The sequence below is a fragment of the Hemitrygon akajei genome, chromosome 5, assembly GCF_048418815.1.
Source record: "Hemitrygon akajei chromosome 5, sHemAka1.3, whole genome shotgun sequence".
NCBI classification, from domain to species: domain Eukaryota; kingdom Metazoa; phylum Chordata; class Chondrichthyes; order Myliobatiformes; family Dasyatidae; genus Hemitrygon; species Hemitrygon akajei.
The window spans coordinates 94,483,969-94,497,082 of NC_133128.1; the positions used below are offsets into that span (position 1 = coordinate 94,483,969).

The following is a 13,114-nucleotide window of genomic DNA, read 5'->3' on the forward strand; positions in this document are numbered from 1 at the left end:
GGGTGTATATATTCAACACACACTATGTTGTGTTGTGTGTGGGTGTATCGGGAGGTGACTGTGGTGTGTGTGTGTATATATTCAACACACACTATGTTGTGTTGTGTGTGTGTATCGGGAGGTGACTGTGGTGTGTGTGTGTATCGGGAGGTGACTGTGGTGTGCGGGTGTATATATTCAACACACACTATGTTGTGTAGTGTGTGTGTATCGGGAGGTGACTGTGGTGTGTGGGTGTATCGGGAGGTGACTGTGGTGTGTGTGTGTATCGGGAGGTGACTGTGGTGTGTGGGTGTATATATTCAACACACACTATGTTGTGTAGTGTGTGTGTATCGGGAGGTGACTGTGGTGTGTGGGTGTATCGGGAGGTGACTGTGGTGTGTGGGTGTATATATTCAACACACACTATGTTGTGTTGTGTGTGTATCGGGAGGTGACTGTGGTGTGTGTGTGTATCGGGAGGTGACTGTGGTGTGTGGGTGTATATATTCAACACACACTATGTTGTGTAGTGTGTGTGTATCGGGAGGTGACTGTGGTGTGTGGGTGTATATATTCAACACACACTATGTTGTGTAGTGTGTGTGTATCGGGAGGTGACTGTGGTGTGTGGGTGTATATATTCAACACACACTATGTTGTGTTGTGTGTGTGTATCGGGAGGTGACTGTGGTGTGTGGGTGTATATATTCAACACACACTATGTTGTGTAGTGTGTGTGTATCGGGAGGTGACTGTGGTGTGTGGGTGTATATATTCAACACACACTATGTTGTGTAGTGTGTGTGTATCGGGAGGTGACTGTGGTGTGTGGGTGTATCGGGAGGTGACTGTGGTGTGTGGGTGTATATATTCAACACACACTATGTTGTGTAGTGTGTGTGTATCGGGAGGTGACTGTGGTGTGTGGGTGTATATATTCAACACACACTATGTTGTGTAGTGTGTGTGTATCGGGAGGTGACTGTGGTGTGTGTGTGTATCGGGAGGTGACTGTGGTGTGTGGGTGTATATATTCAACACACACTATGTTGTGTTGTGTGTGTGTATCGGGAGGTGACTGTGGTGTGTGGGTGTATATATTCAACACACACTATGTTGTGTCGTGTGTGTGTATCGGGAGGTGACTGTGGTGTGTGTGTGTATCGGGAGGTGACTGTGGTGTGTGGGTGTATATATTCAACACACACTATGTTGTGTAGTGTGTGTCTATCGGGAGGTGACTGTGGTGTGTGTGTGTATCGGGAGGTGACTGTGGTGTGTGGGTGTATATATTCAACACACACTATGTTGTGTTGTGTGTGTATCGGGAGGTGACTGTGGTGTGTGGGTGTATATATTCAACACACACTATGTTGTGTGGGTGGGTCCCACGCCTGCCCCTTGAGTCCGGATGACGGCGGAGTCGGATTACCCCGGAAACTGGTGGCTCCTCCCCCGCTACATCCAGTGTGCCGGCGGTGAGCTGATGGCGGCCAGGCTGTGGGATGGTTGGGGTCGTTTAGTGCGGCCGCTGCCCAGCTCGGAGAAAGCGCACTCAGACTGGATGGGCTGCCTGCCGCCGGCGCTCTGCGCTTTGCCCCTCGCCAACCTCGCCGTGCCCGGTAAGTGTCCGCCCGCTTCCACACTGCCTGGTGATCGGGTCGGGACCAGGCTGGGATTAAACTGGCTCTGCAGAGTATATGTTGCTCCGTGTACCACCTTGTGTAGACTGTCACCCTCGCTATGTACGCACAATGCATTACGTGTGACCTGTCACTATGGACACAGCAGTTACATTTGCTAATGTGTGTCTCTCCATTATCCGGCCTGCGTTTGTACCGTCTACCCCGCGTGTCATTGTGTATTGTAGTATATTGTGTGTAACTTGTTTATTAGCTTCAGTATATCAGCGATGTATATAGCTGTGTGTCCAGTGTTAAACTGCATCTGATCAGTTCAGCTCTGTGTTTTGTCGGGGCAGTTGAATTTTTGCTAATACCTGCCTGTGCTGGTATTATCTGGTGAATCTTCTTTATGAATTACCCCGTGGCTCTTTCTTGTTCCGGACTCTGCAATCTACAACCATTAAACTAATGTTCTGTTCGGGTTCACTGCCGCTTCTCTACTTCTTCCTGTTCGGTGCTAACTTTGAGAGCACTGTCTTATTGCAGGCACCGTTGCTTTGTGTCGCTGCTACAGGCAAGTGGAGTGTTTCTGGGGAACACTATCTCTGACTGACTCCTAATTAATTTTAGAACTTGTTCCTCAGCAGTAGCAAATTATTGACTAGCAAAGAACCTGTGCATTTTTAATAAAGGTAATGTTTCAGGTATTTACAATCTAGTGTTAAATATTCTGCAAGTAGACACGAATGGCACAGTAAGGTGACATTTTTAGTTGTTAAATTTCTGACCACCTTTCAGTCTGGAGCTGTTTTTTATGGATGACACGTGCTGTTGACAGAACTGATTAGAATCCCACACCAACTGGTGTAGGAAAAGCAGCAGCAATTTGCTCCAAAGTATTCTGCACTTTCGGTCTGATGGTATGTGATCAAATGGAACGCATTTCAATATTCTTCAGGTAACTTAAGTTATTTAGATAAGGGGCAGAGATTGTCTTTCAGTGTTGTCTGTCAACGGTATCAGTTTTACACTGATAATGAATTAGATCTGGTTTGTACTTTGGGTCCTGCTCCCTTCTGACAAATAGTCCCAGGGAGTCACCTCGTCATTTCAACACTGATTGTTTCCGATGGAATTCATTTGAAGGAAGTTTTGGATACTTGGTCTTGTGTTGGTTAATGAATGTGGTTGGTAAACATGAGGATGTACGAGTTAATTAGAAGCCAAATGGTGTGTTGGTCCTCCTTGCAACCTGTGCAAAAGTAGGAATTCCTGCCCAGGTAAAAGCAGAAAATGCTGGAAATATTCACCAGGCCAGGCAGTGTCTGTGGAGAGAGAGGGCAGGTTAACATTGGGATTGATGACATTTTATAAAACTGACAAACATTAAAGGACAGGTGTAGAATATAGTACAAAGCTCATGGTGTGCTGAACCAATCATTTAAATGCCTGACTGAACTAATCCCTTCTGCCTGCACAAAGTCCATACTTCTCCACAGGAGGCTGTCTAGGAGCCTCCTCAATGCCTCTATCATATATTTGCCTTCAGCACATTCCAGGCACTTGCCTCTCTGTGTATCTCTCATGCCTCTCATGTATCTCCTTTGAACTTGCCCTCTCTCACATTAATACGTGGCCTTAATATTTATTAATGCTCATTTTGACGGAATTGAAATTCTGAAGCAACCCCGGAGGTACTAGAGCTGATATAATTTACAGGACCTGTGGGATCGTTGGCTAGCCCAGCCTTCTGCTCTCGGGAGTGAGCTGCCATAGTAATCCGGGTGAAGGTGCTGGAGTAAGTTTTAAGTATGCGGTGAGGGGATCTTTGTTGTACGACCATCGTCAATCTTTTCTCGTAGAAATTATTCCAAGCAGAATAGCACTAGTATCTATTTGTAGGAACTTACAGACAACTATGCTCAGTACTCCAAGTGTGGCCACATCGGAACCCTATACAATCCCAGCAAGAGTGAAAAGGAAAATATTACAGATACTGGATCTGGAATGGAAAACAGAACATTCCGGAAGCAGTCAGCAGGTCAGGCAGCACAATCAGAGAGAGAAATAGTTAATGTTTCATCACAATGGAGAAACTGAGCATACTTCAACAGAAACATAGAGAACAAGCATTGTCTGTGGTGGAGTGACTGAGAGACTGAATGAGAGTCTCAGACTGAGAGGGTGGTGATGGTGTAATTGTAAATCTGAGGGTAAGATTTGATGGTGATGGTGTGATTATTAATCTGAGGGGAAGATCTGATAGTGGATAGTGTAATTGTTAATCTGAGGGGAAGATTTGATTGTGGTATCACCTTCAAGATGACAGAAAGGGAGCTGCTGGGGTCAAAGGTAAACTTTATCATTGCTGGTTGGGGGAAGGACAGATATCAACAAGAATGAGCCGGGAATGAAGGAGGAGTGTTTGATGCCTCTGGGCCTGCACTCATCGAATGGAACACACAGGGAATGTCGTAGTACAGGCTATTTGGCTCACAATGATGGCCTACACCAAGGTCAATATAACCCTTCCCTTCTACTGAGCCCTCCATTTTTATCATCCACATTTCTATCTAGGAGTCTTTACCTCTACCTCCACCCCAGGTAGCACCTTCCATTTACTCTCTGTGTTTCCAAAAAAAAACTAACCCTGACATCCCCCTCCCCCCTCCATACTTTCCTCCAATCACATTAAAATTATGCCCTCTCTTCTTAGCCACTTCCACCCTGAGGAAAAAGTTTCTGGCTATCCACTTGATTTTGTACACTTGCATCAAGTTACTTCTCACCCTTCACTCTTGGGTGAAAATCCCGAGCTCACTCAATCTATCCTCCTATGAAATGCTCCAGGCAGCGTCCAGTAAATCTCTTCTGCATCCTCTCACGCTTCCACATCCTTCCTATAATGAGGCAAACAGATCAGAACACAAAATATTCCTAGTGTGGTCTGACCAGAGTTTCGGAGAGCTGCATCATTACTTTGTGACACTCGAACTCAATGCCAACACACCATATACCGTCTTCACCACCCTATCAACTTGTATGGCAGCTTTGAGGGATCAGTGGACATGGACACCAAGATCCCCCGTTCCTCCACACTGTTAAGAATCCAGCCATTAACCCTGTATCCTGCCTTCGTTTGACTTTCCAAAGTGAATCACTTCACATTTTCTCATTGAACTCGTCTGCCTCTCCTCAGCCCAGCTTTCTGTCCTATCAATCCCTTTAAACTTTTCCCCCTTCACCCTTAACCCATGACCTCTTTTTTTTCTCCCCTAGCCTCAGTGGAAAAAGCCTGCTTGCATTCACTCTGTCTATACCCATCATAATTTTATACACCTCTATCAAATCACCCCTCATTCTTCTACGCTCCAGGGAATAAAGTCCTAACCTATTCAACCTTTCTCTGTAACTCAGTTTCTCAAGTCCCGGCAACATCCTTGTAAACCTTCTCTGCACTCTTAACCCAATCTCCCAATTAGTAAAAGCCAACACACCATACGCATTCTTAAGCAACTTCTGTGGCAACTTAGAGGGATCCATGGAGATGGACCCCAAGATCCCTCTCTTACTCCACAGTACTAAGGATTCTGCCATTGACCTTGCATTCTGTCTTCAAATTCAACCTTTCTACGTGAATCACTAAATACTTCTCTGGGCTGAATCTCTGCCCATGTTTCTTTGTAACCTATGACAACATTATACACTATTTACAATTCTGCCAAACTTTGTGTCGGCTGCCAATTTACTAACACAGCCTCCACTTCCTCATCCAAGTCACTTATAAAAATCACAAAGAGTAGGAGACCCAGATCCTTGAGGAATACAACTCATCACTGACTTCCAGACAGAATCTAAAATCACCCTTTGCTTTCTATAGACAAGTCAATTATTAATCCACACAGCTAACTTTCTCTGGATTGCACCTCTTCTGATTTTCTCAATGCACCTACCATGGGGAGCATTATCAAACTCCATATTAAAATCCATATAAACAACATCCACTGCTCTACCTTCATCAGTATGTGCTGTCACAACCTCATAGGCATGTCCTGCCCCTCTCGAAGCTACCCCCTAATCAGACTATGCTACTCCAAATGCTCATAATCCCTGTTCTAGGAATTTTATCAAATAATTTGCTTACCAGTGGTCTATAATTTCCAGGGTTATACCTACCCTCTTTATTGGACAAAGGAATAACATTTGCCACCCTCCAGTCTTCCTATGGCCAGTGAGGACACAAGGCTTTGGGGTTCTAATGTTTTTCTGTCATTCATTCTTTGGGCTTTTTACTGTTTTGTGGGTGTCTGTGAAGAGAAAGAATTTCAGTTTGTATATTGTCTACATTCTCTGAATTTAAATGGAACCACTGAATATCATTGCCAAAAGTGAAGCAATCTCTTCCCTCACTCTCCTCCTGTAGTAACCTGGGGCGTCTCCTATCTGCTCCTGGAACATAGCACATTCTCTTTCTTAGCATCAACCTGCTCTAGCATATCATTTTGCTTTATGCCGTCCGCACAAACGTCACGGTCCCTTTCAACGATGAATACTGAAGCAAGGTATTCATTACAGACTTCCACTACCATCTTTGACTCCAGACACGTTTCCTTTTCTATTCTCAATCACTCAAATCTTCACTCTAGTCATTCTTCCATTCTTCACATACATGTAAAACATTTTGTGCTGTCCTTAATCCTACTTCTGCCTCCTTCTAGCTCTCCTAGGTCTACTCAGAAATTCCTTCCTGGCTACTTTGTGACTCTAGACCACTGGCCAATTCTTACCTCTGAAGATTTCACCCTATCGTCCTATCTCTGCCTCAGTGGGACAAACTTGTCTAGAGCCCCACGCAAGTTCTTGAAATAACCTCCACGTTTCCATTGTGAACCGTAAATGTCTGTACATACTCCTAGCTCAGTTTGGTACCTTAACTTGAACTCTACGAGCCAGTATCGTCCTTGAGGTTAGTCCGTGTTCTACTCTACATGTTCTACAATCATACAACTTCACAACCAAATCTGATACATATAACATTAAAAAAACACTGGAAATTTTCAAACAACACACACAAAATGCTGGTGGAACGCAGCAGGCCAGGCAGCATCTATAAGGAGAAGCACTGTCAATGTTTCGGGCCGAGACCCTTCATCAGGACTGGACTTTTTCAGCAGGTGTGACAAAGAAACTGAGTTTAATTTTCAGGTCAATGGTCTTTTAACAAAATGAGAAGGGTTAGACACAATTCTACAGCTAATAGTTCTCAATAACTGCCAAGCCTGAACAGTGATCTAATAGATAGAAAGGTGTCTCTGTAGGCTTTCATCTCTGCGGTTCAGTCAATCTGAGTTGTGAAATGTCTCTCATAATTAAGACACTTACATACAGCCTACCCAGCCAGTCATTGGTATTAGGTTATTATCGTCACACCTACCATGATACAGTGAAAAGCTGTTTGTTTGTGTGTCTTCCAGACAGCCTATTCCATAAATTACACTGAGGTGGAACAAAATGGTAAGCAGAATAGAGCGTTACTGTTACAGAGAAAATGCAGTGTAGTTAGACAAATGAAGTGCAAGAGACACGAGTAGGTGGACTGGCAAATGAAGTGTTTATCTTTATTTTATCTTTATCTTTATTCTAAGAGTCTGATAACAGAAACTGTCCTTGAGCCAGGTGGTGTGCGTTTTCGAGCTTTTGTACCTTCTGCCCAATGGCGGGGGGTGGGGGGGGAGCGGAAGAGAGAATGACCTGGGTGGGGCTGATCCTTGATTATCTTGGGCAACAGGAAGTGTTATGACTGTGAGTAAGTCACTGGAGAAGCTGGTGGATATGAAAGTCTTTATTTATCACGACAAACGGACATTCTCTTGGAGGCTTTCTTGATAGCTTCTCCCAAACTCAAATTCTTATACCCTTAAGATTAAAGGTATGACAGGTGATTCCTCAATAGACTCATCTGATCCTTGCTTCCTAAACCTCACTGTTACTGCCTTCTTCCACCTGACTAGATTTTCCACCTCACTTGTCACCCATGGTTTCTTCACCCTACCATTCTTTATCTTCCTCACTGGGACAAATTCATTCCTAACATCCTGCAAGAGATCCTTAAACATCGACCACATGTCCATAGTACATTTCCCTGCAAAAACATCATCCCAATTCACACCCGCAATTTCTAGCCTTATAGCCTCATAATTTGCCCTTCCCCAATTAAAAATGTTCCTGTCCTCTCTGATTCCGTCCTTTTCCATGATAATGTTAAAGGCCAGGGAGCAGTGGTTGCAGCTTGGATAGTAAATTGGCTGAATGAGGAGAAAAAGGGATGAGCAGTGAACAGTTGTTTTCTCAGACTGGGGTTGAGAGGGGTGGGTAGAAGTGTGTTGTGGATCCCCAGGAATTATTGAGGATCATTGGTTCCAAGTTAGTTCACGACTTGGGCTTGGATATACAGAAAGCTATTTTCATATTCGTCTGAAATCTCAGAAGCATATTGGAATGTGAGACGTATATAGACTTCAAGAGCTTAGCAGCAGATTGGTGGGTAAATGGCAGATTAACTTTATGCAAAAAATCTTCTAGTTTGTCCAGAAAAATAAGAAGTGTGAGTATAAATCTAAGTCCAGAAGAGGCCCCACAGGTTGATGGGATAATGAGGAAAGCATATGGCATGCTTGCCTTTGTTGGTTGATGCACTGAGTTCAAAACTCCGTAAGTTCTTTAGTTAGGCCAAATTCGGAGTGTAACATTCAACTCCTGACAGTTGAACTCAGTGTCTTAACTAATAATGGCAAACATGTTCTCACCGGGACCTGGAGGTTTTGGAGAAGAGGTTCACCATGATGCTGCCTGGATTAGAGGGCATGTGCTATAAGGAGAGGTTGGGTTGTCTTCTCTTGAGTGGCAGAGACTGAGACCTGATAGAAATTTGTAAAATTATAAGAAGCACAGAATCCTTTTGCCCAGGACAGAAGTGTCCAATACTTGAAGGCATGTTCTGACAGTGAGTGAGAGAGAACATTCAAAAGGCAGTATTTTTTACATAGAGACTGGTGGGTGCCAGGGTTAGCGCTGGGGGCAGATACTCAGAGGGATTTAAAAGTTTGCTGAATATGCACAGAACAGAGGGATGTGAGCAGATATACATGGGCACTGCACAGGCAGAACAGATTAGTTCAGTTAAGCTTTTAATCACTAACTTAATTAGTTTGGCTGTAAGGCCTGTTTCTGTGTTGTACAGAACAGTTGAAAGGAGATCCACTGGACACTACCCAATAATCAGCAGGAGTGGATTTTGGCTTTCAAAAGTGATGTAAATCAATTTCAAGTTTATTGTCATGGGCGTGCTTACCCAGCCGATGGGCTTTTAACTGTTTTGCAGCAGCACAATACAATGCAAACATGTCAGACATAAGTGCACACAAACTAAAAAGTTGTACTTATTTTTCATAGATTACACTTAAGTTTGAAAGGTAAAGGAATTGCAGAGCTCTGAGGAGAGTTAGAGTAAAACTCACTGAACTTGTCCTGACGTAAACCACAGGTCCTGATGAAGGGTCTCGGTCTGAAAAGTCAACTCTTTTATCATAGATGCTGCCTGACCTGCTGAGTCCCTCTAGCATTTTGAGTGTGTGTGTAACCATAGGTTAGGGCTCTCTTTACACGCTACAACTTTTCCATGACTCTGCAAGATGCTGCATCTATGTTTTTCCACTGACATTTGAAAAATAATGTCATGTGTATTGGGGTACAGTACAAAAGTTGTCTTGAACACCATCCATCCAGATCAATTCATTACAATAGTGCGTTGAGGTGTACAAGATAAAAGAGTAACAGAATGCAGAATAAGGAATTATGGTTACAGAGAAAGTAGACGTTAAGGTGCTCCACTGGGACGGAGGCTTTCTGCCTACTGGGAGTGAGGAGAAAAGTGAATTTCCAGGGTGGTTGGTGTCAGGTTACTTTGACAAAGTGGGGTTCTGTAGAGCATCTTACTGCAGTTTGAGTCCATGTTGAGTTTTGACTTTGGGTCACAGAGAAAATGAAAGATTATTAAATTGAGACCAGGTGTTGTGTTCCGAGAGTAAGCTGCATCTCCCTTGTTTCCTTTACAGGATCGCATGACTCCTTCAGCTTTTGGATAGATGAAACATCCCCTGTTGGTCTGGATCAGCCGGTTGTGGTTAGGCATCTGGCTGGAATCTTCCGCTCTCTCTGGAAGAAAACGATGAAGAAGTGGTCTGTGACGCAGAGCTTGACTTTCAGAGAGCAGCTGGAAGCTGGCATCCGCTACTTTGATCTCCGAGTCTCCACAAAACCAGGAGAAGAGGGCGAGCTTTATTTCATCCATGGGTTGTTTGGCAACAAGGTTTATGATGGACTGATAGAAATTAACAAATTTTTGAAATCTCACAGCAAGGAGGTGATCTTCCTGGATTTCAATCACCATTATGCAATGGAAGACTCAAACCATGAATACCTCATTGGAATGCTTAAAAAGATATTTGGATCCAGACTCTGCAGGGCCAGTCTGGTTCAGGAGATAACGCTTCAGTATTTATGGGAACACAAGTACCAGGTTTGTCCTTGCAGCTTTTGCATAGATTGGTCATTGTGTGTTTTTATTTTCACTTGTACCAAGGTGGAGTAAAGAGCTTTTGCTTGTGTTCCATGCAGACCGATCATTCCTTACACAATAAAAGAGTGGAGAATATAGTGTTACAGAATCTGTGTAGTGCAGATAGACAAAGCACAAGGGTAGATTGGGAGATCAAGTGTTCAACTTTATCATGTGCCAACTTGATGAAGTGTCTCAAAAGATGCCCTTGAGCCTGGTGGTACATGTTCAAAGGCCTTTCTATCATCTGCCTGATCACACGGTATGGTACTGAAACCTGAAATCATCTAGATGTGTGTCTAGCCACACAGCAGAGTAGTGTTGAGCAATGAATAATGCAATACAGTAATGACACAATGTGACGTAGGTATGCAGAGACACAGAGATGTGATGCTGAAGCATAGCGTAAGTTCTGCGGGTCCATGTCAACACTTTTACATCGGTAGAGTTCCACAGACTTTTTTCCTCAAGGTAAAGGAGTCCAAATCTAAAACATATCGGTTTGAGGAGAGAGGGAAAGATGTAAAAGAGACTGGAAGGGCAAAGTTTTCCACACATCTTGGTGCATACAGAGACAAACTGCTGGCGGAATTGGTTGAGGCAGGTAAAATTCAACGTATAAAGGGCATTTAGATAAGTACATGGATAGAAAGGTTTCGAGTAGGGCACCACAGACCCCTCAGTTAATGATATGGGTACATGGCATTGAAAAGGTTGGGAACCCCTGGTTTAGAGGGATATCAGCCAAATGCAACCTCTTGGTCAGCATGGATGTATTGAGCTGATTGGCCCATGTCCATGCTGTATAACTGTGACCCTAACCGTACTGTGGGCTAAAAATCTTCAAACAGATATCTGTCTAACCCTACTGTTGGGTATAAATCTGCAGACAGATATCTGTCTAACCCTGTCTCTAACCTACTGTTGGGTGTAAATCTGCAGACAGATATCTGTCTAAACCTGTCTCTAACCTACTGTTGGGTGTAAATCTGCAGACAGATATCTGTCTAAACCTGTCTCTAACCTACTGTCGGGTATAAATCTGCAGACAGGTATCTGTCTAACCCTGTCTCTAACCTACTGTTGGGTATAAATCTGCAGACAGGTATCTGTCTAACCCTGTCTCTAACCTACTGTCGGGTATAAATCTGCAGACAGATATCTGTCTAACCCTGTCTCTAACCTACTGTCGGGTGTAAATCTGCAGACAGATATCTGTCTAACCCTGTCTCTAACCTACTGTCGGGTATAAATCTGCAGACAGATATCTGTCTAACCCTGTCTCTAACCTACTGTCGGGTGTAAATCTGCAGACAGATATCTGTCTAACCCTGTCTCTAACCTACTGTCCGGTTTAAATCTGCAGATAGATATCTGTCTAACCCTGTCTCTAACCTACTGTTGGGTATAAATCTGCAGACAGATGTCTGTCTAACCCTGTCTCTAACCTATTGTCGGGTATAAATCTGCAGACAGATATCTGTCTAACCCTGTCTCTAACCTACTGTTGGGTATAAATCTGCAGACAGATATCTGTCTAACCCTGTCTCTAACCTACTGTTGGCTGTAAATCTGCAGACAGATATCTGTCTAACCCTGTCTCTAACCTACTGTTGGGTATTAATCTGCAGACAGATATCTGTCTAACCCTGTCTCTAACCTACTGTTGGCTGTAAATCTGCAGACAGATATCTGTCTAACCCTGTCTCTAACCTACTGTCGGGTATAAATCTGCAGACAGATATCTGTCTAACCCTGTCTCTAACCTACTGTCAGGTATAAATCTGCAGACAGATATCTGTCTAACCCTGTCTGTAACCTACTGTTGGGTATTAATCTGCAGAAATATATCTGGAATATGTCAAGACCAGTGGACAAAACAAATATCTTGTTTTTTGCTAGGTGATGGAAGAAGTGGAGGTTGTCATTTCCTGAATTTACTTTTTCTGCATTGAAACACTTGGAAGGAGGCATAACAAATTCCCTAACAATAATCTGCTAATCAGAGATAATTTCGAAATAAGAAATTATTTGTACATGCTCCTCGATAAGGCAGAAGAAAACAAGCTGATAAGAGGAATTGTCTGTGTCTGTGAGTTGAAATGGCCAGAGCCTAGTGCCTGATTTGAAGAGGCTTTAATTAGTATAAAATGGTCTGATTCATCACAAAATAATGAAGAACTGGTATCAAAAGTATGTGGGGAGGGGGCACTACCTGTAGCCTGTGCTGGAGGCAATAGGGAGTGAACACAGACTGGCCTGATGAATCAGCATCGACAGAATCAAAGCAGAGCTGTGCAGAACTGAGAAGGTAAAAGTATAATGAAAGTTTTTGGAGGTGAGAACGAATGAGAACTCTGGGGAGACCAACAATCACATGAAGACCATAGTGCCTAGGTTGAGGAGAAAGAGAAGTTGTTGGTTGGCCAACAAGTCATTCTCTATTTGGTGTAAGCGAGCTTGGGTGAGGAACAGTAGTATTCAGGAATTAAGCAATTATTTTAATTTGATTTCGTAAGTTGATACATTAATCTTCTGAGTAGTTTGAATTAGTTTGTGTGGTCCTTCACCTAACTTAAGTGACCAAGTTAACGGTTATCATACGGTCCCTGGATGGGCTTGAAAGAAGAGATCGTCCTGTGCCACGTTTCCAGTTGAACCACCATATAGGTTAGCAGGTTTGGATATTAAAATAGGAAATTACTTGTATAGTTATTTAGGAAGCAGATGTGATTACAGGAAATAATTAGGAAGAGAAAACAGAATGAAATGCTGCAGGAGCTATTTAGTAAAATTCAGTGTGAACAAGTGGTGTGTAGTATGGAAGAAGAGACATGGAAAAGGTAGAGCGTCATGCACAGTTGGCACTAGAGAAGAGGAGAAGTGC

At 43.4% G+C, this 13,114-nt stretch overlaps 1 protein-coding gene across 2 annotated transcripts in view; it reads left to right on the forward strand.

Annotated features, from left to right (window-relative positions):
- Positions 1–1,440: 1,440 nt before the first annotated feature.
- plcxd2 (phosphatidylinositol-specific phospholipase C, X domain containing 2) overlaps positions 1,441–13,114 on the forward strand; it is a 46,176-nt gene continuing 34,502 nt past the window's right edge. For both annotated transcript variants that reach the window (XM_073046097.1, XM_073046098.1), the window contains exons 1-2: positions 1,441–1,607; positions 9,725–10,188. In XM_073046097.1, coding sequence (XP_072902198.1) covers positions 1,472–1,607; positions 9,725–10,188 — 600 coding nt within the window. In that variant the 5' untranslated portion in view covers positions 1,441–1,471. The remainder of the gene's footprint in view (positions 1,608–9,724; positions 10,189–13,114) is intronic.